This window comes from Arvicanthis niloticus, chromosome 6 (genome assembly GCF_011762505.2).
Source record: "Arvicanthis niloticus isolate mArvNil1 chromosome 6, mArvNil1.pat.X, whole genome shotgun sequence".
Lineage (NCBI taxonomy): Eukaryota > Metazoa > Chordata > Mammalia > Rodentia > Muridae > Arvicanthis > Arvicanthis niloticus.
This window is the reverse complement of record NC_047663.1, coordinates 52,079,263-52,103,572: the sequence shown is the minus strand read 5'-3', so window position 1 is coordinate 52,103,572 and position 24,310 is coordinate 52,079,263. Positions and strand designations below refer to the sequence as shown.

Below are 24,310 nucleotides of genomic sequence, written 5' to 3'. Positions count from 1 at the left end.
TCACTATTTAGACCCCCGAGTACTGGGAGTAAAAGAGTGAAGCACAATGCCCAGCTCGGAAGTTTACTAGGGGAATGGGGAGCATGAATGGTATGCATATCGAGGCACCTAAAATAAATTTTTTTTTCTAGATATTAACAAGAACTTGGACCTAATAGTGAAAGCCGGGCTTGTAAATTGAAACAGGGCACTTGAAAAGTCTTGGCCGAGAGACCGGTTTTCCCTAGCAGAGACCGTATTCCTTCCTCAACCTGTCGCTAGATGGCGGTGCTGTTCTGGATGCAATCCAGTGGACAAGGCTTGGCACAGTGCGCAAAACCCCCTTAACACACACAACAAAAGAATTTGGGGCTGTGTGGGAGAGAAACACAAAATATTCTACTTTTTTAATATCTATGGAGTCAAAGCCCAGAGAGTGGGAGCGGGAAAGGCAAAGGTAGGAACCACAGTCAAGACGTCAAAACCAAGGAGAGCGGTGCTTGTCCTTTGTCTAGCCAGATCTTGGAATGGGACAACCCCCCCATAGCACAATCATAGTTTCACAAACCCCAGGAATGTTCCATGCGGAGAAAGACTAAGTTTTGCGTTTGCCCGTGGAATTTTAACAGTGATAATATCCCCTTGATGTAAATGAAAGACACCTGAGGGGAAAAAAAACATTTCAGATGCTTCATTCTGCCTGCTCCAGCCCCTCCTCCATTTTGATTTTATGTTTTCAGTTTTTTGTTAGGGAACATGTGCATGTGTGGAGATCAGAAGACAACTTAGGAGAGTCAGTTCCTTCCCTCTGCTCTGTGGGTTCTCGGAATCAAACTCAGGTAATACGACATGAGGGATGGGGAAGTACCTTTCCTAATTGAGCCATCTCACTGGCTTTGCTTTTTAATTTTTGAGGCAGCCTCACTCTGTAGCCTAGTTGACCTTGGACTTTAGGCAAACCTCCCACTTCAGCTTCAGATGTGGGATTATAGTTGTTCATAGGCTTGTGCCTTTTCTCCCTGTAAGGACCGAGGCATCTTGTTCTTCAGTCTTCAGATTTGCCTCTACACCCAAGTTCCCAACTCTAGTCTGACTCCACGCCAAGTCAGCTCTGCTCCCTCAGATCAACCCTCTTCTGACCCCACTGTTCTCACCTGCGCTGTAGCAGCTATCGTAGGCACGGTCAGGGTCAGAAGGCATACTTCTGATGCATCGGAATAGAGTCTCCCTTCTCCCTTGGCCTTCCCGAGACACCACCTGACCCATCGTGAAAGTCACATCATGAAACAGGACCTGTCAGAGGAGGAAGAAGCTGAAGAAAACCAGGATGGCATGGTTCAATCCTTGGAGGCCTTGGGAGCACTGGTAGTGGAGCCAGGCAATAAGGAAGGGGTCTTCTAAGTTTGGTATGAGCAGAGGGTCAAGGAAGCCCTCATTACAGACAGGGTACATAGAAAAGTGACAAGCCAGTCTCCATGTCCACATGATGGGCTCAGGGCTTGTCTGGGGTTACCTGGCTATATAGCAGATAAATTCCAGTGTCCCGGACTCGGACAATGTCTTCTTGGGCCTCCAGGCCTCTCCCACGCCTAAGAGCTGGTTGCCACATCACCTCTGTCACGTCAGAGTCTGCTAGAGGTGAGGAGTGTGCAGGTCAGCACTTCCTTACATTCCATACATGAGCTCTCTCCCTTTTCATTTCTAGGGTTCTCTTGGCCCCAGCCCCACAGTTCCTGGTTGGTGCCCCTCCCACAGTGCCGTTATTTAAAATAGTGCTTACCCTTGGAGGTAATGTTAATTGGAACAAGATGCAGGACCGAGTGCTTCTCTAAGGAAAGGAGGAAATAGCAGTGTTGACCTGCCCCCAGAGTCCATCCTCCGCCCTCACCTCAGCTCTGGTCAGCATTCTTCATGCTCCTGGCTCACCTCCAACCCTGCCGAAACCCCAGGTCTCACTCACTCTTGAGCTTCTGGGTGAGTACTGCTCTCCTTCTCCGAGATTTCACCCCATCCTTCCAGGCTTCCAGGACATCAGGATTCTGCTCATGAAAGAGGGTCAGAGTTAAGGGTCTCAGACAACCTTCTTCCCTGCCCTCAACGCCAGGAATAGCTGAGATGTGTGTACCTGTCATAGGCCCCTGGTCTAGGTACTGACTGCCTCTCTCAGAGTGTTCTTGGCATTAATCTTTAACAGTTTATTTTCCTGGGATGGCTGTTTCCTTGGCCTCCAAATCTACAGCCACCTCTAGCATTCAAAATTTTGCAGATTGAGAGTCTCTGAGACCGGCCTGCCATTTCTCCTTCACCCCTAGATCCCATCTCCCTTAACTCACCTGTTCCCAGAGGCTCTGCCATGGAGACTCTCCCCGCTTCTGGGAAGGTCCTCCACTCTGCTGCAGCCGACTCACCTCACGCCTTAGGCTGTGCAGCTCTGTTTGTTGGATCAGTAGTGCGACAGCACAAGTCACAGCCCCCAGAACCGCCCCCCAACTCAACCAAAGAGCAACGGAAAGGGCTGGCTCTCTGACGGAGCCCCCCATGTTGCCTGGAGATGAGGCTGGCATGAGCTAGGGACCCTGCCAACAGGGTCTCAGAAGTGAGGTGGCCAGGAGGTAGCCGGGAGGGTGGGAATACAGGCAGAGGCACAGAAGGGAAGAGCAAGTTACGCAAGGGAGAAATAAAAAGGAACTCGAGAATAGGAAGAAATCAAGCTAGGGTACAGTTAGTACCCCTGGTCCCCAGGGTAGAGCTAGTGTCACTCTGCCACCCCTGACCCCCTAGCCTCAGGAGAATTTGGTGCCATTATCTAGGAAGGACAGGGCAGCCGTGACACCCAGAAGGAGCGGCCAGCATTCAGGAGCCCGGGGGCGGCCCCTAAGTTGGAGGAGGGAAGGTCGGTTGGTTATGGGGCATGGTGCCAGGAGCAGGGAATGGGTATAAGCTGGGCGGCATGAGGTTTAGAAGGTGAGTGTGGTAGACTCTGACTCAGGCATGAATGAGATCTTTGAGGAGGTTTGTTAGGGGTGACTGGAGATGAAAAAAAGGGGTTTAGGGGCCAGCAGGGAGGAGAACCAGGGATAAGAAACTGACAGGGTGCTGGGGTTAAGGCTGGGCCGGGTGTGTTGGAACCAGGCCTGCACTACTCCCTGTGCTGAACTTGGCAAGCTGGACTTCCTGTTTCCCAAGAAGAGTTCTTACATAAGGTTCTCTGGACAAAGAGAAAAGACAAAAGCCCCAAGCCCCTCAGTTGGTGCAGCACTCCTCCCCACACCCATGTAGCTGGCCCACCGGAGTCCTTCCTATGGCTCGGAGCCCCTTCCCAGGCTAGCTCCCATCCGGCTCCTAGCCAGGCCTGTGCCAGCACCTGCTCAACTACTGAGTGTCCTGAGGCTGCCGCCAAGAGGAAGGGCCCTGCTCCTCCCAGCCAGGGATTCCCCTGCAGGAGGAAGTCCCTGCTAGGAAAACAAGGCTGCTTTGCAGCACCTGAGCAGGGACCAGGAGGTTTGTGGTGTTGGTTGGTTGCATGTTTTTTTCTGGTACCTTTGTGATTTCTATTCAAAACTGCAGCTTGGAGGCATGCAGGTCCCTGTTCCCCAAAGCCTAAATTCCCTTCCCACAACCTTCAGTTACTCTGAACCCCAGAGAAGAGAAATCACAATTTATTCTCTTTAATATCCATTTAACGTTTTGTCACAATAATAATAAAATAGTATCTTTTCAAAATCCACAGGGATCCAGGGAGGAGCTTGTCTCCAGCTCTTTCCCCTCACATTGGGGACTTCTGGCCTAGTCCCAGGTTCTTTGGCTTCCCACCAGGTCCAGCCCATCTCAGAGCCTGATGCACACAGTCAGTAAACACAGGGTCCTGGGATTGGGGCCGGGGGAGTCAGGGGTAAGTGGGGGCTTTGGGAGCTAGTGAGGTGGATAGTTGTGGTGGGATGGGATGTTAAAGAAGAGCAGGAATACGTCTGTGGAAGGGGAGACATGTGAACAAGCCCTGGTTGCCTTTGAGGGGAGGACAGGACTGGAGCAAGGAGCATTTGGGGGATGGGGAGGGAGGTGTCATGGTGCTCTGGGAGCTGCTCCGGTAAAGTTTAAGGAATCTGGGAAAGCAGGCCCCCTCAGTGAACTTGAAAGAGTCCAAAGTAGGTAAGGAAGGGGGCAGCCTTAAGATGAGCCCAGGGGAGGGTACGGATCCGAAGGGAAGACCCTGGCCGTAGCGGCAACAGCCCAGACACCTGGCACAGACGGAGCTGGGGCCCAGGAGAGCTTGCTGCTGTGGCTGAGAATTCTTCCAGGCAGCGCAGGGCCAGCACACCATTCACCAGCAAGTCCAGCTTCAGGTAGACGGCCTTTCCCTCATCAAAGTGCACCTGGAGCAGAGAGAGACAAGCAAAATCCAGACCTCTGCCTGTCCTCCTCAAAATGCAGGGATCTTCCTTCATGAAACCCAGATTCTCCCTCTCCCACCCATTCCTTAACAAACCCTTCCTCCCTTAGCCATTGCTCTGCCCATGGAGCCAGGCAGGGCTTACCTGACAGTACAGGTAGTAGAGCCCAGCCCTGACGACTGTAAATTCCCCAATCTGGTGGTCATAGCGCAGAGGGCTGGAGCTGTTGATTTTGGTCTCTTCCCAGCCACTCACTGTCCCATCCACACCTGAATAGGGGATGTTTAGGGAAAAGTAGAAGCCCCTTTACAAGACTCCCCCACACTCCCCAGGAATCAAATTATATTTGATGTACACCTGGTCCAGAGTATAGGTGGAGCCATGCCCTTATGGCGCAAGGAGTGATAAGATACTGTGTGATAAGATCTAACATTTGTGCAGAAGTTTCCCTGGTGATTGCTTCTGGGGAGATTAAAGAGTGGTGCTACCAGCAGAAGCGCTGGGGTTTTTACTTCATGGTTTATGTCCTGAACATAAACACACACACACACACACACACATTATTTGAGTCAACTAAAAATGGGTGACAAGTCACAGACTCATGGGTTATGGATTTAAAACTTCCTATAACAAATGAAAAGAATTTGCCCAGCAGTGGTGGCGCACGCCTTTAATCCCAGCACTTGGGAGGCAGAGGCAGGCAGATTTCTGAGTTCAAGGCCAGCCTGGTCTACAGAGTGAGTTCCAGGACAGCCAGGGCTACACAGAGAAACCCTGTCACAAAACAAAACTAACAAAAAAAATAAAGTGACCCAGGGTCTCATGTAGCTTAGGCTGGCCTCAAACTGGTTGTGCAGGTGAGGATGAACTTGGGTCCCTCATGCTGTCTCCCAAGTGCGAAGATTATGGGTGTGTGCCACTTCACCAGGCTTGGCCTCATGTGGTTTTGTTGCTTGTTTGTTTGTTTGTTTGTGATGGGATCTCTTTATGTAGTCCTAGCTGACCTAGTTGTCCACTATATTGACCAAGCTGGTCTCTTAACTCACAGAGACTGGCCTGCACCTGCCTCTGCCTTCTAATGCTGGGATTACAGGTGTGAGCCATGGTTTGTGGTGATTAACAGTTTGCACCTTAGGGTGTACTTTAGTCACAGTAGACTAAGAGCATGGGATTATACAGGTGGGCAGACTACATGGACTGTGAAATCTATCTTAATAGAGCTGTTACCAAAAGCCATGCCATGAAAAGGGCTGGGGATCAAGTGCAGTGGGGAAGGACTTGGCTGGCATGCCTAGGACTCTAAAGTCTGTCACCAAAGAACAAAGAGAAATCCCTAGAACTAGTGCAGTTGAAAAATGGAAAGAAAGCCAGGCATGGTGACACACGCCTTTAATCTCAGCACTTGGGAGGCAGAGGCAGGCGGATTTCTGAGTTCGAGGCCAGTGTTCTAGGACAGTCAGGGCTACACAGAGAAACCCTGTCTCAAAAAAACAAAAACAAAAACAAACAAAAAAAAGCAAAACAAAAAAAAAGTAGTAGGCATGGAACTCTGAGTCCATGACTTCCCAGAGCCTGCTCCAAGGCTATCAACTCTCCAAGCTCACCAACTCCCCCACCACACCACATCCCTGCCCTCCTACCACCATCTTGGCCTTCCTGTCTCCAACCATGCTCCAAACTCCTTCTCCCTATGGGGCTTTATAATGGTCTTCCTCCACGCCCACCTCACCCCTAGGATCTCTTCTCTTCCTGACAAGGACTTCTAGTTTCTCCTGCGGGAGCTGTGGATATGATGGAACAGGTCTATAATCTGATCATTTGAGATTCTGAGAAAAAGTTTGTGAGTTCAAAGCCAGCCCATGGTTACATACTGAGACCTTGTCTCAAAACAAAGCAAAATAAGACAAGCAAACAGACTGGCCATGCCCATCTCTGACTTCCCTTCGTGTTCCCCAGCAGTCAGCAAGGGCAAGGGCAGCTGACTCACCCCAACTGTATCCCCAGCACTTGGAACTGGGCCTCACCTAAGCGAGGCCTACGATCCACGAGTAAGGAGTCACCTGACAGTTCATCCTTTGGGTCCATAGGCTTCCAGGGTCTCAGGCCGGACAGTCAGTTACCCTCCTCAACCCTCCCTCTCTGCCATCCCCAGCTCTGTTCTTGTCCTTTATTTGTTGTTGTTTGGTTGAAGACAGGGTCTCACTCTGTAGTCCTGGCTGCCTGGTAGTTACAGTACTTCCTGCCTCAGCCTTCAAGGTGCTGGAATCACACTATGCACCACCTTGCCTGGCTTTCTTGTCCCTTCCTCAAGTAAACTGTAACCCCTTGGATTAGGGTGTGGTTCTGTGGTAGAGCACTTGTCTAGCTTGCATATGGTCCTAGGTTTGTCTCCCCTTCCCCTATCTCTACATTACCCACTCCATGCTCACTGGGAAGAGGGGAGTGACTCTTTTTGGGCATTTCTATTCCCATCTGAGTTAGCACAGCCATGTGTCCTTTAAGGCCAGCCTCCCTTTACCCAAACTGACTTGACCCCTTCACCCAGAAGGGTGAATGAAGACTCGCTCCAGTATCCACACACCACACGTGGCTCACAGAAACACCAGTCTCTCCTATACCAATAGCAGATTTGTTCAATGATAAGTTTCCTACTGTTCCTGCTCCTGAACAACCCTGCCCTCTTCTCCCTCCCTCCCCAGTCTGGCCTCCTTGGACTCATCACTGTTTCCAATCTTTACTTTTCCAATTCATTCCCCAAAGTATTGGAGTTGCTATTTCCAAAGCCTGATTCTTCCTGCATTACCTTTGATGGATGGGTCATTGAAGAACAATCTCCTTTTTCTCTTTGTGACTTGCCATCTGTCTTCTGTACTCTTCTACCCTACCCTATTTTCTCTTACATGTCCAACCTGCAGCCCTCAGGGGGCCCCATGGGTGCTATGGACATCATTACATCATAGTATCAAAAGATCAGATACCCCACATCTATAGAGCACTTTTCCACCTCCGTCTCACTGAAACTCTTAACCTTCAGCCTCATCAGACTCTTGGAAAAGCCTGGCCTTGCATGATTCCTGAGCCTGTCTCCACCACACAATTGAGCTTTGAGGCCTACTAAGGCCTAAATACTACTACCAGGGGGAATGAGTCCCTGACTCCCCTGTAAAATTGTCTTCCTGTGCGGTGCCATGTATCTTGGGCTACCTTAATCTCATTCTTGTCATCTAGCACTGTAATTACAAGTTTACAGACTGTCTGCTGTTCCTCTGTGGTGAATCCTTATGCAAAGATATGTGAGTGTGACTCACCATGGTCTGGTCCCTGGCAAATAGCAGGCTCCTGAATGCATGTATGCAGAGTCAATGAACTGATGCTTGGGAGGTCATCAACTGCCAAATAATGCCCAAATAAACGGTCTCTGCCAAGGTGAAGAGCTAGCCTGGCCTCACTGAGCAGGGAGGGAAGAAAAGGAGAAGCCATACTGGGTGCAGATTGGCTTAGGGCTAGGCTAGTTGTGGCCAAAGGACACAAAGGTATGCTTGGGATCTGCTGCTGCCATGTCCCTAGTTCCTCTGGGGACCTCGCCATCCTTAGGCCAGGGATTCCCTCATCTCCCACAAAACCTACGAGCACCACTTCTCATTCTCCTTTGGCATCTTCATGATGGAAGTGTGTCATCTCTTCCCCCTCTTGAGCATTGGCCTGTGGGTAACCTTATCTTTGCCCCAAGTGAGCCTCTCATAAAGACTGTGTTCAGCACCTAAGCATGTCCTACCTGGCTTTGAATCCCACATCCACCACTTAGGTCTGCATGACCTTGAACAAGCTGAATAGGCCTCACTTATTAGGTGTAGGTTATTGAGGACACCCTGCTAAGGCATTTGTAGGGATCTGATCAATTTTAATGGCTACTGGCTAATCCATTGCTTACCCCCAAGGCACCAGGATGAATATAGTTTTGCTCAGGACTGAGGTTTTCTTTGGCTTACCTCCCTCTTTACCAGCCACTTCTCTCGTTCTTACCACTGTCTCTTATTCCCTTTTTCATGCTTTCTGCGCTTGGGCTATACTTCTATCCTAACCACAACCCTGAAGCCACCCATTAAGGTCATCACTTGGTGTTCTGTCACTAAACCAGTAGTCACAGCTCTGTCTTCATGTCATGTGACCTCTCAGCTGCCTGAAACTGTCTTCTGAGATCTCAGGGCACCGCCCTGCCTGAGATTTTTCCTTACCCATCTCCTCAGCTGGCTTCCCCTTCTGCCCAGCTTTATTCTTGGGGCGTCTCTCTTCCCTGGTGTCTCATCTCATCCTGTAGCTTTAAATAACCACCCCATGACCATTTCTCACCTAGCCTGGGTCAGCCTTGCCACCCATGGGTGAAATTCACTTTATCAACCGTCCTCCCCATTTGTTCATTATTAGACATCTCCAAGTTAATTAATCAACTTACACCTACTTTCCTCCTGGGTAATCCAGTCTTAAAAAATGGCATTGTCTTTCTCAGATATTCAAGCCAGATATGAAGGCACCAGCCTGGAGTTCCAGCCACTAAGAAGGCTGAGGCAGGAGGATCACTTAAGCCCAGGAGTTTTATAACAGCCTGGGTAAAAAGTGGCAAGGCCCCACCTCAAAAACAGAAAACGAGGTATATTTATTAATTCTCCGTTTCTCTTCCTGTTTCCATCTAATCCACAAGCAAGCCCTGCATCTCTAAGCCACATGTTGAATCTCCAGTTCTCCCTCTATCTACTACTAATGTCCTAGTCCAAGCCACCCTTTCGTCCTGCCTCCAGGCCTTCACAGTGGACAGATGTTCCAGGTGACAGTACAGAAAGCAAGTACAAAGTCCAGAAGAGGCACACTAGGGCACAGGAGTGTCAGCCCCACAAGTGCCAGGAAGTGAGGTTGAGGCCTTCGCATGGAGCGATGAAGCTAAACAGAAGCAGTGGAATAGGAGGGCTTAGCTTGGCAGCAGAGGTCAACAAAGGGGGGGTATAGGGGGGCAGGGTGATTGAGGATGGAGAAGGGGCAGAGCTGAGTCATGGTATCAAGGTAGGAGACAGAGATGGGCAGAGACTAGAAACATTTGGAGAAATAATGATCACGCAGTAGGAAAAACCAAGGAACACAGAGAAAATAGGACAACAGGCTTCCTGGAAAAGCCTGAGGGTTTGGCGGAGGAAGATGGGGGCCACTTGTTTGGGGAGGGGCTTGGGTTCTGCAGAGGGCAGGGATCGTCCTAGGATCCCATGCCAGGATCACAGAGAAAGCTTAGAGGACTTTTCTAAACTGGCTTCTGCGGTTCCTAGCATGGATGCAGGGAGGAAGAGGCTTGGGGGATCCTTTTCTGGGGTGGGAGATGCTATAATGAGTCCAGGGAAAACTGAGGTCGGGTGGGACTCACCTGCCTGTGCTCCATCCTGTCCTGGCCTCGGATGAACTGTGAGATACAGGAAAGGGTTGGTGAGACCTGCTCTGCCCTTCTCCAGCCATCCCTCCCTTCACAATGGGCTACCTACCCTCATAATGGGCTGCAATAGCTCGTCGAGGACGTGCCTTCCGACCTTTAGGAGCTAAAAATAAAGCAAGGATTTATTAGCAGTTTAGCAGAGAGACCTCTCTGAGGATCCAGGAGCTAGCCCCCAGCCTCATCCTGCTCAAGGGCCCTGCAGTCATCCAGACTGCTGGGCATCACACCTCCAGCCTCATCCTCCTCCATTAACAGTGACAACATATTTATCATCCAAACTGGGATACATCTGAGAGCAAGAGGTAGCTATTAATTAATTGTCACACTGGGCTAGGGGTGCAGCTTAGTGGTAGAGTGTTTGCCTAACATTCACAAGGCTCTGAAATCTAGCTCCACCACCACACAGATACACAGACACAGAAATACAGACAGACACAGACATACACAGATACACAGAGACAAACACAGACACACAAACAAACTCAGATACACAGAGACAGACACACACACACACATACCAAGCAGAGAAATTTCATCCGTCCAAACCTGAATATATAGTAATGAACCACTGATTCATGGAGTCTTTGTTTAGGGAAGCCCAGGCCTCAGACTTCCCACTTTATCCTTAGGAGGACTCCTGGAGTCTTTTTAACTCCTGGTCACAGGAGGGGGCATAGTTGGGTTCATAGGTAGTAGCTGCATGTGGCAAAATGAGCTTTAGAAGGTAGAGCTAAAATTCCTAGATCCCGTTCTCAACGTTCTCAACTGCTTAGCTGTTTGACTCTGGGTCTCCTTCAGGCTCCCTACCTCAGTTTCTCTACAAAAATAATAGTTGTTTTTTTTTGTTTTTTTTTTTTGTTTTTTTCCCTTTTGCTCACTTTATAAGACTGTTGTGAAGAGCAGAGCAGTATATGAACCAATGAACCTTGTTACTGAGACTGGAACATAGGGATGGATGCTCACCACTTCTTCGAGGCCGGACTAGTTGTTCCAAGAAAGGTACCACATCCTGGCTTTCCTCTGTCTGGGGATTCAGTTCCTAGGGGAATTAAGGGCATGGCTTAAACAGGACCTCCCAGAGACAAACAACCACAGGGCCTGTCAGAAGAACCAATCAGCCAGTAACCTGGGAGTGAGGCTGGGTCCTCATCCTTTTGGGGAGACCAGACAGACTTTAATGCCCTCAGCCCCAATCAATAACCTGCACCTTACTGACATACAACATGCGCACGTGCACAGGATCTCAGGGAGATGGGGCAGAGACCGCATACATGCATAGGTGATACATATCATTCATATAGCCTCCGTCTCTGGTGTCAGGCTCAGACTCCTCACAGCCAGTCAGCACTGTTAACCCGGTAGCACAACTCTCACCTTGGTAGAGTTGCCCCCTTACGTCCGGATCACCCTGTTTTACACACCGACATACCCACGTGGGCTGGTTCACTTCGCACACTCTGGAGCCTTCCTGTACACACAGATCGATGCACACACCTCACACACGACTGTCACAGCCGGCCACCGCCTCAGCCCAGGCACACTTTTCCATGCTGGCATCCTGTATACAGCATCCACACCTACTCACAGGGGGCTCCCGGTGGTCCTCTGCTGTCAGCTCCTCCTGAGAAGGCTCCTGCTGGGAAGGAGGCAGCGTCACCCTGTCCTTCTCCTGACATCTCATCCTCCACCCCTTCTCCGATCCCCTGGCCCTCTGCCCACGCGGCCCCCATCTGCTTCTCTGCACTTTCTGCTCCTAATATGCCCAGAAAGGGATATGCTGAGGGCCTCACCTGGGCAGACAGCGTTGCCCAGCTCCCCAGGCTGACCACGACCAGCAGGAGGCCAAGGCAGGCCAGCGCCAGGCCCAGGCTCAGCACCAGCGGGGCCAGCAGGGCGGTGCCCGGCTCCCCCCGGCGCCCCCTCCGCCTCTGGCTCCGACGGGCGGCCATGGGGGCGGGGGGCTGTGCCTGCCTCACCGCCCCCCCATCCCGGGACCCGAGGGATGGGGAGGGGGAGCTGGTGGGCGGATCGGGCCGGGGGAGAGGGAGGGACCAGAGAAGCGGGCCGGAGGGGGGGCGGATGAGGACAGGAAGCCGGACACTGTTTGTGTGATTAAACTCCAGCCTCCCCGGAGTGCAGTGCAAGAAGTGAGAGGCGTCCTGCGCCCGGGCGCGTGCAAGCAGGCGACCGCAGTGGCACTCTAGAGCAAGGCCTCTCAGGGCCAGTGAAAGCAGAAGTGGACAGGCATTCGCCCAGGCCAGTGTGCCAGGGATGGGACTCGGGCTCTGGCCCCTGGAACTCAGCACCGCCCCAGTATTTTGAGCCCTCCCACAGCAATCATTAATCATAAAAATGCCCCCAAAGGGCTTGCCTGCAGGCCAATCTGATGGAGGCAGTTTCTGAGTTGAAATTCCCTCTTCCAAAATTCCCTAACTTGTTTGGGCAATCTAACTACCTCTTTCCCAGCCAAGGTTATTTTTCCAGATCACCCTGGGTTTGGTTTTCTTGTTTTATTTTGTTTTGTTTGTTTGGTTTTGGTTTTTTTGTTTTGTTTTGTTTTTGAGACTGGGTCTCTGTGTAGCCCTGGCTGTCCTGGAACTCACTTTGTTGACCAGACTGGCCTCAAACTCAAAGAGACCCACCTGACTCTGCCTCCTGAGTGCTGAGATTAATGCATTCAGGAAGCATGGATCGCCACCTTGGCAATAAAGAATATTTTTTAAAATAGATAGTTTGTAAAGTTGTGTATGTGTGCTGTATGGGGCTGCGTGAGCACATGTGTACATGGAGGCCAGAGGCGGCATCCTCGCTATCTCTCTGTCTGTTTTAGGGGAGATAGTGTAGTGACAATTCTAAAATTTTGTTTTGGTTTAAAAAAAAAAAAAACAGAAATATAAGAATATGTTTTCGTTTTAACCCCTGGTGTGGGGTTAGGAGGCTGCTTCATAGCAGCTAACTATGGTTTGTCTCGTGCTCTAGCAGAGGCAGGGTTTTGCCAGCAGCTGATAGTTTCTGTGATGGTGTGACTTTTGGAATTCTGGGAACTTTTCAGAGGGTATATAAATGCTATGGCCCTGCGAGGCAGGGTTGGTGGTTGGTGGTCATTCAGGGGGTGTTGGTTGCAGTTTGTTAGTAATTGTGCTCAAAGAAGAAAGGAAAGAAATTAGATTCAGAGATCTCTCTCCCCTCTGTCCTTTCTCTCCTATCTAGTGATAGGGGGTGAGAAGAAACAAGAAGAAAGATATTAGATTCAAGGACGGATCTCCCTCCCCCACCCCCTTCCTCTATCCTTCTTATCCTTACTTTGACTCATGGTTCTGGTCCAAGGTTGAAGGGCCACACTCAATGATGGCCTTCCTGTTGCCAAAGTCCTGAGTAGCACAGGACATCACATGGTGACAGATAGGGACCATGAGAGTGGCCAAACTGATTTTATAGCCAACACGTTCTGAAGATAACCCACTAACTCATTCACTGCGTGGATGGATTGACTAATCTACTATTGAGGGCAGAGCCCTAGTTACCTCTCAACCAGTTCCCAGCCCACCTTTCACTATCTCCTAATGAGGACTAAATTCCAACACGAGTTTCAGAGAGACAAACCATATAAGGTCATAGGAGATGATATAAGTTAAATGTCTAAAAAAGGGAAAAAAATGTAGAATTAAAGAATAAATTCATGCCGGGCAGTGGTGGCGCACGCCTTTGATCCCAGCACTTGGGAGGCAGAGGCAGGCGGATTTCTGAGTTCCAGGCCAGCCTGGTCTACCGAGTGAGTTCCAGGACAGCCAAGGCTATACAGAGAAACCCTGTCTCGAAAAACCAAGAAAAAAAAAAAAAAAAGAGTAAATTCATGACTGGGGTGAAAATAATTAAGCTGTAATAGGACAATAGTATTTAATTGATAAAGTACCAAAAAAATTTGCCATATTCTTCTTAGAATGACATGTGGGTTTGGGTATTTGGAGAATTATGGCTTGGACGTAAAGTATCTCCCAAAATCTGGTACCCAATGAGATGTGCAGAGGTAGGTTTTGGAGAAGTGGTTGGATCATGAGGGTCTTAATTATATCAATGGATGATTGATGGATTCAAACTTTGATTTTTTTTATTTTAATTTTTAAAAATGTTATATGTGTGGGTGTTTGTCTGCATGTATGTCTGTGTACCACATACATGCAGTACTTATGGATGCCAGAAACGGGGGTAGATCCATCAGAACTGGAGTTACAGCCCTTTGTAAGCTGCCAATTGGGTGCAAGAAACCGAGTTTGATTCTGGAAGAACACCCTGTACTCTTCTCTGCAGCTCTCAACTGAAACTTGGGAGAGCCTATCAGAAGGTGATGGAACTGTAAAAGGAGGGCCCTGTAGGAGCCAGGAGGTCACTGCTGTCGTGCTTTGCCTTCTATTTTTCTTCTCTGCTTTCAGTACCTCATGAGGGAAGCAACTTTTCTCTGCCAGAGACTTCCCCACCATGATGTTCTTCCTCATCATGGGCAAAGGAGCAGTGTAAAGGGAGTATGGACTGAGACTTTGGAGATGTGAGTTCAAATACATCTCTCCTCCCTTTTTTTTCTAGGTTATCTTTAGCAGCAATGAAAAGTCCTATCAACACAAAGAAGAAAGCTGAATGCTAGCCCATTATTTGCCAGAGCTAAACCCTAGTTAACATGGTTATGGTAATGTAAGTCTGTATATAAGGCTGTAACTTTCGGTCTGTCAGGTCCAAAGCAAACTCCAGCTCCTCAAACCCCAAAAGGCAGTCCAATTATCCAGGAATGGGCTCAACCCGGAGCACTGGAAGGCGATGTCTGGTGGTTGGATAAGAGCCAGCATTCCTCAGGATGTGTGAAGCAGGTCCCTCTCCACCAGAAGGTCATTTCCCTCATGTCTGGCAGAGGAGACACATGGCAACCTGTGGCACCCATCAGCATATCAAAGCTTATGCTGGTATCACAAGTACACATTACATATTTTAAAGTCCAAGCTAGCCCTTCTCACCTCCCCCACGCCCCCTAAACTCCCTCCAGCTCATGGACTTTCCTCCCCCATCTAACCCCATCTATCTTGGTTATACACTTTCTCTCTCTGCTCCTGTTCCTCTCACGGTGTTCTCTCTCTTCTCTGTCCCTTTAGTTTCACGTCTCTTACAGATAGCCCTGGCCATGTCCATTGTGCTGGCCATGTCCAGTCTATTTATTTCTCCCTCTCCTCTGGACTCTTCCAGATGCCTCTGGCTGTTCTCCCTTTTATATTTATAATAATAATAATTTATAAAACCCTTCCCCTTAGCTATCCCATGTTGTCAGTTTATACCTAGACTCATCCTAAGAAAAATCCAGAGACTTGGTTGTCAGTGTAGCAAATCTCACAAATGCTCCCACTTGAGTACTGTATATGAAGCCAGGAGGGGTGGAGTTATAAACCAGACTCTCACACTGATGGGTCACACTGACTGCAGCAAAACGGTAGACAGTTACTTTCATCATCAAATAATCCCAACCAGAGAGTGGATACTTTGAGATTAGCTGGGCTGCATGGTGAAAGCTTGTCTCAGACAGACCAAAAACACCACCATTCATGTGCTGGGAATATAGGTCAGTGGTAGAGAATTCATCCAGTCTATGTAAAAGTCCCTGGGTCTATGCCTGGACCTGCTGGGGGAGAATAAAAAGAAGAAAAATTATTATAAATATTATCACTGTGAAGAGGAAAGGAAGAGAGTGACCAGACACCTGACATTTTACACTTTAATAACATCAATAACACCAAGTCTACAACAGAAGTATGGACTGTATTAAATTAGGATTTCTGGAATAATGCCTAGAAGAAGCAAAAGCAAGGTTGGAGGGGTCTCCTGGGGGTGGTGGGTGAGATAGGAAGGGCAGGGTGACATTTCCCATCATAACGTCCGCTGCTGTGTTCTGTCAGGTGAATTTAGGAAAAGGAAAACCTTTGTCCAGCAGGAAGCCTTGCTGAGGAGTGGGAGTGACCGCCATCTCCACCAGGCCTCCAGTCACACCTGCTAATGGAAAACCACAAGGATTGGCCCCTCGGAGACACCAGAGCATCTGCAGATCCCATAACTTTGCCTTGAAAAATTAATTTAATACACTTAACCTTTTTGTTCTTGGTTTGCCGCCAGAGCTAAAATTGACTTGCATTCTTCTAGGACGATGATGGGAAATGACTTGGGAAAGTGTAGGAAAAATACTGAGAGGGAATCTGCCAGCCTCTCCCCTTTTCCTTGTTTTCTCTCCCAACACTGAAGAAAGAGGGGCTTTTCTATTTTTGTTTTCTAGGCCCTGTTAAATTAATATTCCTCACACTCAGAGAGGGAATTTTGTATCGCCTTTATGTGTCTTACATAGTGATTCGGAGTGTCACTGTGACATCTCCCTGGCCATTGTAATCCCAGGGCTAGCTAGAGTTTGTGAAATGAACATGTGCAATCTGCCTTCCCAGGGACTGGCAGTGACTGAAGAATGTTAACTGCCGCCCACAGCTTGGGGCACACAGAAATCATCCTAGCTTGCTGGAAGAGGAGAGGTATCCAGGTTGAAGGACTATCAGTGCTAAAGCCAGGACAGTTTGGAATGAGTTAGGACAGACTCTGGGGAGGCCTGCACCACCATGTACTTTTGGTTCAAATGTGTGACCTTTACTCATTCAGTGGAACAGCACAAGGCCCTGTGCCGGGTGCCTCCCTCTCCTCACCCCATTAGCCTGTCAAGGCCCAAATGTTACCACCATCTATCTGTGATGAATCCCTAAACTCTGATCACAGGATTCTCCTTTTGGTTTTGTTGTTGTTGTTGTTTTGTTTTTTGAGAGAGACAGGGTTTCTCTGTGTAGTCCTGGCTGTCCTGGAACTCACTCTGTAGACCAGGCTGGCCTCGAACTCAGAAATCCGCCTGCCTCTGCCTCCCAAGTGCTGGGATTAAAGGCGTGCACCACCACTGCCTGGCAGGATTCTCCTTTTAAAGCCTCTTTCCCTGGTTCTCTGAGCCAGTGGTTTTCTATTGCTAATAGCGCAGTGTCAAAGATAGTCTTACCTAAGGAGGTCTAATCTGTCTCATGGTTATGGAGAGATACAAGACTGAGGGTCACATATGGAGAGAGCCTTCCTGCTGCCCACAGTGTAGGCAAGAGGCCGGGAGGCTCCGTGCACACGTAAAGACAGACAGCTCGAACCTGATGGCACTGTATTATTGCCTGCTCTGTCCCAGTGACACTTCCCCCAGAGTGCTCAGGCCTGTGTAAAAAATGTACACATAACTCTCCCCTTCGATGGCTAAAGAAACTTAATATGATAATAGGCATTCCTTAAGGGCCTTTGTCCTTTGCCCAGGAATGCCTGTGAGATCTTAGTGGCCTGCAGGTGAGATAAGAATGGAATAATGGTGGTCCTGCTGTGAGGAATTTAACCACTTTTTAAAAAACTTTTGTAAACTCACTTATTCTTACTGCTGTGGGACCGACTGGGATGACCTGGACTTTTCATTACTGTACAGCAGGGGAGAGAAAGGGAGGGAGGAAAACCATTTTCTTGCCCAGCTGTGGATTCTATAGATAAACTGTAATGTCCACCTTTATAAACCCTTCCTGTAACAAGGCACAGCAAGTGCACTAACTGCTGAGCCATCTGTCCACACACCTGCCTTTAAGATTCATCTTATTGTTCGAGGCCAGCCTGGTCTACAAAGTGAGTTCCAGGACAGCCAGGACTACACAGAAAAACCCTGTCTCAAAAAAACCAAAAAAAAAAAAAAAAAAAAAAAAAAAAAAAAGATTCATCTTATTATGTATGTGTGTGAATGTCTGTATGCATGTACGTACACATTGTCAAGTGTCGGAGGTACACTCAGATGCCAGAAGGTTGCAGATGCCCTAGAGCTGGAATTCCAGGCAGTTGTGAACTTCCTGGTAAGAACTCAGAAATCTGCCTGCCTCTGCCTCCCAAGTGCTGGGATTAAAGGCGTGCGCCGCCACCGCCTGGCAAGCTGATGACTTTTGCCAAGCAAGTTTACTAAGAAGCCCAACATGGTATAAGCTATTTGCAAAGGGAGGCGTGTGCAGGATGGTGTAAGGGGGTGGCCAAGGTCAGCAGAAAGCTAAGTCTGATAATATTGGCAAAGAGAACACCGGATTCAGCTGCCTTAAGACTGATAACCACAGCCCAGGGGGAAGAGTTGGGTCCCCGGAAACAGAAACCTCAATTCATCCAAGGCACTGGCTCCAGAATCAGACCAAGCCTTACCAAGTCCACACCTGGACAAGGACACAGAACTAAAGTTCCTCTGAGAAAGTCTTGGGTTGGTCTGGCTCCCCACAGTCAGCCCTCTGACTTCCTCCCTACTCACCACTCAGTCCATAGCTGCCTTCAGGTTAAGACTGAGCCAGGCTTCCTAGCCAGGCTCAGCACCTGACAAAGTTGGCAACCTGCTGCTTTGGCTCAGTGGCTAACGTGATTGGTCTGGTTTGGCTCCTGGCCCTTGGCACCTTCTTCAGGCTTGGCCCTGAGCTGCAACTTGACTCACTTCTGTTTTAGCTCTGATGTGTCACACCATCTGCCCTCCCTCCAAGCAAGAGAGCAGGCAGTAAAAGCCAACCGTCCTGCAAACTCAAGAACAGTTACCTGAAAGTGTGCGGTAGCAATGTATGACTTTAAATCCCAGCAGAGGGAGGCAGATCTCTGTGAGTTCTAGCCTGGTGTGCTCTACAGAGCAACTCCTGTTCCAAATGCTGGGATTTTGCCGAAGGATCTGGCTCGCTCTCTCTCTCTCTCTCTCTCTCTCTCTCTCTCTCTCTCTCTCTCTCCATCAATTTATTTATTTATTTTGGACAGGGTCTTACTATGTAGCCCTGTCTAGCTATGTAGAGCAGGCTGACCTCAAACTCACCTAAATCTCTGCCTGAGCCCCCCAATTTCTGGGACTACACATTTTGCTTTTTTTTTTTTTTTTTTTTTTTTAATGGTTTTTTTTTCGAGACAGGGTTTCTCTTTGTAGTCCTGGCTGTCCTGGAACTCACTCTGTAGACCAGGCTGGCTTCGAACTCAGAAATCCGCCTGCCTCTGCCTCCCAAGTGCTGGGATTAAAGGCCTGTGCCACCACTGCCTGGCTCTTTTGTTTTGTTTTTAAGTTCTGTTTGTAAATTTGTTTTGGTTACAATGAAACCATTGAAAGAGCTCACTCTGAGATCCATTGTTAAATGAAAAAAGAAAAGCAAGCGTTACTATGTTTCCTGTGTGCAGGCATAGCCTAGTACCAGAAGAAAGGAGATTGGAGAAGCTGGTAACCTCCAGGAAGGAAAAGCAGGAGGCTGTCACCATCCACCTTACACTGTAGGCCTGTTGTAAAGTGCGGTTCACAAAGGAGGGAATTAACTAAAACCTGTCCTTTTCCTTGAAATACTGGAAATTGAACACAAGGTCCTGCATGCTGGCTGAGCTCTCTACCACTGAGCTACACATCACATCTCACATTCTTCACACGTGTGTCTCTAGCCCCTGCCTTGAGCCTGAAGGAACCCCACCTTGCCCATGATGCATTTGGGTTCCCACCCAGTGATGTCTGAAGCCATCTGTTTTTTGTTTTGGAAGCTCTATCATTTACATTCTCCTGTTTTCTCTGTCCCAGGTCCAGTCAGTGACCTCTGACTTCTTGCACCAACAGATGCCCTCTTGCCAGAAGCAGCTGATGGAGGGTTTAAGGAGCAATATTTAAAGGCAGAAGCACCAACAGGAGACTCCTGCTGACTTTAGACCAAGTACTTGGACCGAAAGTTGTTTCTGTTTTGTTTAGTACAGCATATATGTATGTTTTGGTTTGTTTTTTTGAAACAGTTTCACACTGTAGTCCAGAGTATCTTAGGACTCAGTATGGTAGAGGTAGGTCTTGAGTTTTTGGTGACCCTCTGACCTCAGCTCCCTAAGCACTGTGGTTACAGGCTGGGCCTGTGCTGCTTCCTTCTAGGTTTAGATTTTCCTGAGGAATTTTCCAACAGAGAAATAGCATTTGCCATAAAGATGAAAGTGAGGGCCAAGGCTGTGGGTCCCTGGAAGAGCAATTGCCCAGAAAGCCTCGCCTCCTGTTTTACCCATCGCATATATACAGTACAAAAAAATAAGTAATTGAAAAAACAATAGCCAGGCAGCACACATGAGAAGGCAGAGGCAGGCAGATCTCCTAGTTCAAAGCCAGACTGGTCTACAGAGTGAGTTCCAGGACAGCCAAGGCTACACAGAGAAACTCTGACTCCTGACTCAAAACAAAACAACCAAAGAAGCGGCTGGAAAGATGGCTCAGTGGTTAAGAGCACTGGCCATTCTTCCAAAGATCCTGAGTTCAATTCCTAACATGTGAGCATGGTGGCTCACAAACACCTGTAATGGGATCCAATGCCCCCTTCTGCTGTGCAAATGTACAGGCAGGCAAAATACTCATGTACATACATAAATTTAAAAAAAATAAGATTTATTTATTTTATATATTTGAGTGCACTGTCACTGTCTTCCGACACACCAGAAGAGTGAAAGCTTCCAAGACTAGAGAGAAATTTGCCTGCTGCCTTTCTTAAAGCAGATCCTAGGAGCTGTAAGGGAAACATGGGAACAAAGCTTCTGCCTGCAGGAAAATTACCCAGAGGACACTGTCTCAGCCTTGGAGTTTCAGATGGGGTGTGTAGGACTGGAATATGCATCCCAGGTGACAACTGTGTATCATCCCATCAGCAACCCCAGAATCTGATCCCACCACTCAGTGTTCTGCCCCAGCCCTGAAGAAGGGGGACCTCGGCAAAAGCTGGGCCTGAGGCTGATGGCTGGCCATCAGGTAAGCGGCCCGAAGGCCTTCACCTCTACCACACCCTGGATGGGACTGAGGCAGCAGAGCTTTGAGTTGGAAGGAATAGAAACCAATCAGGGTAGATTTCATCAGCAAATGAGATGAAGGAAAGCCACTCAGAGCTCCTAGAATCTCTAGGAAGATTGTAGAATCCGACTAGAACAGCAACCTGGGTGGAGGAAACCGCAGCGTGGAGGAGGGCATGCGGGGCCAACGCTCTGCAGGAGATCCCTGCCCTAGCCCATTGGGACATAGTCTCCTGGCCTGGACCTCCAACACAGTTGAAAGCAGATGCTGGAGGCTGCTGCTTCCCTGGAGTGGGTTCTGCTCTGAATTTGTTCCCTCACTCAGCCAGACAAAGACTGAATAGGCAGTGGTCCTCCTTATTCCCCATCTGCTGCAAGGGATGCTGGGAATCTTTTATCTCTGGCTCTGAGGCCTCTACAAAGAGCAGAAAGTCTACCTTCGCTCAGCATACTTAGTGCTGTGGATACAGCACTAAGAGGTGGGAATGGAGTGGAGATGGGGGGTGCGTTGGGGATCGACTTTTAGCAGAAAGTCAGGTGTGTGAGATTAAAGGTGTGTGACATTAAAGGTGTATAATTTAAGAGTGTGACTTAGAGATCAGATTTAGAGACAAGACCTAAGGGCATGACTTAAAGGCATGACCAAAAGGCATGGCTTAGAAGTGAGACATATAAAGGTGAGAGGCAGACAGAAGAGAGATCAGAGAATCAGACACTTTAGAGAGAACAATTTGGAGTAACAGAGATTCAGACAGTAGGAGTAGGAGTAGACAGACACTTGGAAGAGAACAATTTGGAGTAACAGAATTGAGTACAACAGGAGTACAGCTAGGAACTAGGAACTCAAGACTTGGGACTTGGACTAGGAAGAGAGACTGAAGAATAAACGGGATTGAATCACACTCTGTCTGGTCTCCATTCTTCAAGTCCGTCCTCACTCTCTCTCTTGCTGAACCCTGACCCGCAGACTGGAGCGGCAGCTTGAGCCGGGAGAGGGCCCCAACATTTTTTGGCCGCCCAAACATGGGGCTAGTGCGGTTCACAAGGGTGAGTCTTCCAGTTCTTGAAGGAGTGAATTAAGTCAAGAGACAGAGCCACTGAGCTGGCTAGGCAGGCCCTTGCTGTCAGGCTCCATGATCTGAGTCCAATCCCCAGGACCCTCGTGGCGGAGATAGAAACTGATCCACAAGTTCTCTTTTGGCCTCCGTACATGTAATCTCCCACGTACAACGGATAAACAGGTTTTTAAAGAGGGAGGCACACAGAAATAGTTTAAGCAGTTTACTTAGCCAAGCTGTACATGCAAAGCTAAGCAGTGCAAACATTCCAAAAAGAAATTGGAGTCACTGCCGTAAGCTGGGGAACACAGCAGCCTAGTGGTTTCTATGCTCTGGATTTTAAAGAAGTTTAAGAATATCTATAGAGTGAGTGTCATATTCATGGCATAGGGTGATCCTTTTTCTGTCCCAAATGATGGCGAATTAGATCTCCCTTTTAAGCCAGGCAGTGGTGGCACACACCTTTAATCCCAATGTAAATGACATTATTGTGACATCAGGCCTTAAGGGTGTAGACCCTCCATCACTGCGCATGTGTGATGTGCAGATTGACGTGGGGTTTGGGGACTAACTGGTAGCTTCAGGCTATCTAATCACAAGGGGTCTGCTCCCAAGAGACAGCAGGCCTCCTAGGTTGCTGCATCTAACTCCTGTCCAGGGTGGACTGGGATGGTCTTCTCCCTGGAATACATGAGAATTCTTTTAGAAACTGTTCTTGTCCACAATCAATCTGGTTTCTTTTTGTTTGTTGTTTATGTTGTTTTGAGACAGGGTTTCTCTGTGTAGCTCTGGCTGTCCTGGAACTCCCTCTGTAGACCAGGCTGGCTTCAAATTTAGAGATCCACCTGCCTCTGCCTCCTGAGTGCTGGAATTTTGTTTTGTTTTAAGAGACACAGGCTTGCAACACCACCTGGCACTTGAGTCCATTTTAGTTGTACACACTAGAAGAATCTGAGAAAGGGGCTGGTGTTCTGAGAATATTCCCCTGAAGCAGGGCTGGGCCTAGGAGCCACTCAGAGCCTGTTGAAGCTGTTTTTTTTTTTTTTTTTTTTTCTTCCTAGAGCCTTCTCTCAAGTCCTGACTCTTACCTGGTCAGCTTAGCTAACACGAAACCAGAACCAGAAGCAAGCCATTTTTTTTTTTCTCTCATTCTCAGTGTTCCTAGCCTCACAGTTTGAATGCTAAAGTGCCTTTGAGAGAGCAAATCTTTAGGGTTCAGACTCCATCTTAGAGAACTTGACCTCAGGTTGAATTCAAGTTAACTAACAGGCTGGTACCTAGCACCAGTTTCAGGTTAACCCCCAACAAGACTTGTGTCTAACACCAGCTTCCAGATTGTTCCCCAACAAATCTGCACCTCCAGGTTACAAGCCTGCCCCTGACACTTCACTTTCTAACAACCACCAATCAGGAGGAAAACAGAAGTTAAGGTTATTGTTTGGCTTCCAGTACTAGCCAATTATATTAAAGGCCATAATGGCCCTCCAGTCAGATGTGTACCAGGCTAGATACCTGCTTCTTGCCTCTATAAATGCATGCCTGAAACTAGGCTCAGGTGCCACCTTTCTGCTGTGTCAGAGTTGGTGGGGAGCCCAAGGTTGAGCTTGAATAAAGAGACCCTAATGCAATTACATCGGATTCAGGTCCTTGGTAGTCTTTTTGGGGTTCATGAATGTCTCAAGGCACAACTCCCTTTAACCCTAACCTTTGTGTTTACCTTAATAGTATGGGAGGTAGTTAGAAATTAAGTCCTGGGCAGTGGTGGCACAGGACAGCCAGGGCTATACAGAGAAACCCTGTCTCGAAAAACCAAATAAATAAATAAATAAATAAAATTAAAATTTTCAGCCGGGCGGTGGTGGCACACGCCTTTAATCCCAGCACTTGGGAGGCAGAGGCAGGCGGATTTCTGAGTTCGAGGCCAGCCTGGTCTACAGAGTGAGTATCAGGACAGCCAGGACTACACAGAGAAACCCTGTCTCGAAAAACAAAAAAGAAAAAAAGAAAAAAGAATGTTTCCTGTCACCAGGTGTATATGCAGATAAAGCACTCATATACATTAAAATTAATTCATAAGAAAAAAAATTTTTTTAAGTAAGTAAACATTTCATGAACTGTATGTTAACCCTGTGTGGGAGCTATGGTAACCCCCTCTGTGCCCTTTCAATTTAGATACATGCAGTGGAAGCAAGCACTTTTGTATTGTTTTGGGACAGAGCTTTCCTCTGTGGCCCATACTGTCCTAGAGCTTACTGTACAGCTCAGGCTGGCCTTAAATTCATGGTAATCCTCCTGCTTTAACCTCTGAGTGCTGGGATTATAGGCGTGGGCCACCATGGCCTGCAATGGACTTCTGGCTGTAACATGCAGTTTATATGGGCGGTAGAATGCAAACAGCTGGGTGGCAGGAACTCCAGCCTCTGTCACATGGTGACAGAGGTTAAAAACCAGGTAGGGTGTCACTCACCTACAGTCCCAACACTTGGGAGGCTGAAGCAAGAGAATCCTGCGCTGTAGGCCAGCCTGGGCTACAT

The 24,310-nt window shown here is 48.4% G+C and overlaps 2 protein-coding genes and 1 long non-coding RNA gene across 6 annotated transcripts; 1 reads left to right on the top strand and 2 right to left on the bottom strand.

The window, feature by feature from the left end:
* The first annotated feature begins 67 nt into the window (after positions 1 to 67).
* On the top strand, positions 68 to 19,480 carry LOC143442769 (uncharacterized). Its single transcript, XR_013111241.1, has 7 exons — positions 68 to 308; positions 720 to 818; positions 1,685 to 1,953; positions 8,878 to 9,018; positions 10,730 to 10,842; positions 14,425 to 14,529; positions 15,777 to 19,480. It is a non-coding gene; the product is annotated as an uncharacterized LOC143442769 (long non-coding RNA).
* Positions 357 to 2,543, bottom strand: Tnfsf13 (TNF superfamily member 13). 2 transcript variants are annotated; one of them, XM_034507473.2, is made up of 6 exons: positions 2,313 to 2,543; positions 1,940 to 2,018; positions 1,760 to 1,807; positions 1,493 to 1,611; positions 1,134 to 1,272; positions 357 to 641 (listed from the first exon to the last, which is right to left on the bottom strand). In XM_034507473.2, exons 1-6 carry the CDS (start codon positions 2,541 to 2,543, stop codon positions 532 to 534), a joined length of 726 nt encoding a protein of 241 aa, XP_034363364.1. In that variant the 3' UTR covers positions 357 to 531. The 2 variants fall into 2 exon arrangements, with proteins under 2 accessions (XP_034363364.1, XP_034363365.1); XM_034507474.2 differs by having other exon boundaries at positions 1,493 to 1,608.
* Positions 3,046 to 12,106, bottom strand: Tnfsf12 (TNF superfamily member 12). 3 transcript variants are annotated; one of them, XM_076936513.1, is made up of 8 exons: positions 11,634 to 12,106; positions 11,429 to 11,479; positions 10,807 to 10,882; positions 9,893 to 9,946; positions 9,778 to 9,813; positions 4,515 to 4,639; positions 4,218 to 4,352; positions 3,046 to 3,187 (listed from the first exon to the last, which is right to left on the bottom strand). In XM_076936513.1, exons 1-8 carry the CDS (start codon positions 11,790 to 11,792, stop codon positions 3,119 to 3,121), a joined length of 705 nt encoding a protein of 234 aa, XP_076792628.1. In that variant the 5' UTR covers positions 11,793 to 12,106; the 3' UTR covers positions 3,046 to 3,118. The 3 variants fall into 3 exon arrangements, with proteins under 3 accessions (XP_076792628.1, XP_034363362.1, XP_034363363.1); XM_034507471.2 differs by lacking the exon at positions 3,046 to 3,187 and having other exon boundaries at positions 3,632 to 4,352; positions 11,634 to 12,102; XM_034507472.2 differs by lacking the exon at positions 3,046 to 3,187 and having other exon boundaries at positions 3,632 to 4,352; positions 11,429 to 11,476; positions 11,634 to 12,100.
* Positions 19,481 to 24,310: the final 4,830 nt, after the last annotated feature.

What these genes read in the sequence shown, in the direction of transcription:
- Tnfsf13 (XM_034507473.2), bottom strand. Translation starts at nt 2,543, where the DNA reads ATGCCAGCCTCATCTCCAGGCAACATGGGGGGCTCCGTCAGAGAGCCA. An exon ending in GGCAGAGCCTCTGGGAACAG is followed by an intron (nt 2,019 to 2,312) that starts GTGAGTTAAGGG and finishes TTTCATGAGCAG; the next exon opens with AATCCTGATGTCCTGGAAGC. An exon ending in AATTAACATTACCTCCAAGG is followed by an intron (nt 1,612 to 1,759) that starts GTAAGCACTATT and finishes CCTCACCTCTAG; the next exon opens with CAGACTCTGACGTGACAGAG.
- Tnfsf12 (XM_034507471.2), bottom strand. Translation starts at nt 11,792, where the DNA reads ATGGCCGCCCGTCGGAGCCAGAGGCGGAGGGGGCGCCGGGGGGAGCCG. An exon ending in GGGCAACGCTGTCTGCCCAG is followed by an intron (nt 11,480 to 11,633) that starts GTGAGGCCCTCA and finishes CCTCCTTCCCAG; the next exon opens with CAGGAGCCTTCTCAGGAGGA. An exon ending in TATTGCAGCCCATTATGAGG is followed by an intron (nt 9,814 to 9,892) that starts GTAGGTAGCCCA and finishes TGTATCTCACAG; the next exon opens with TTCATCCGAGGCCAGGACAG.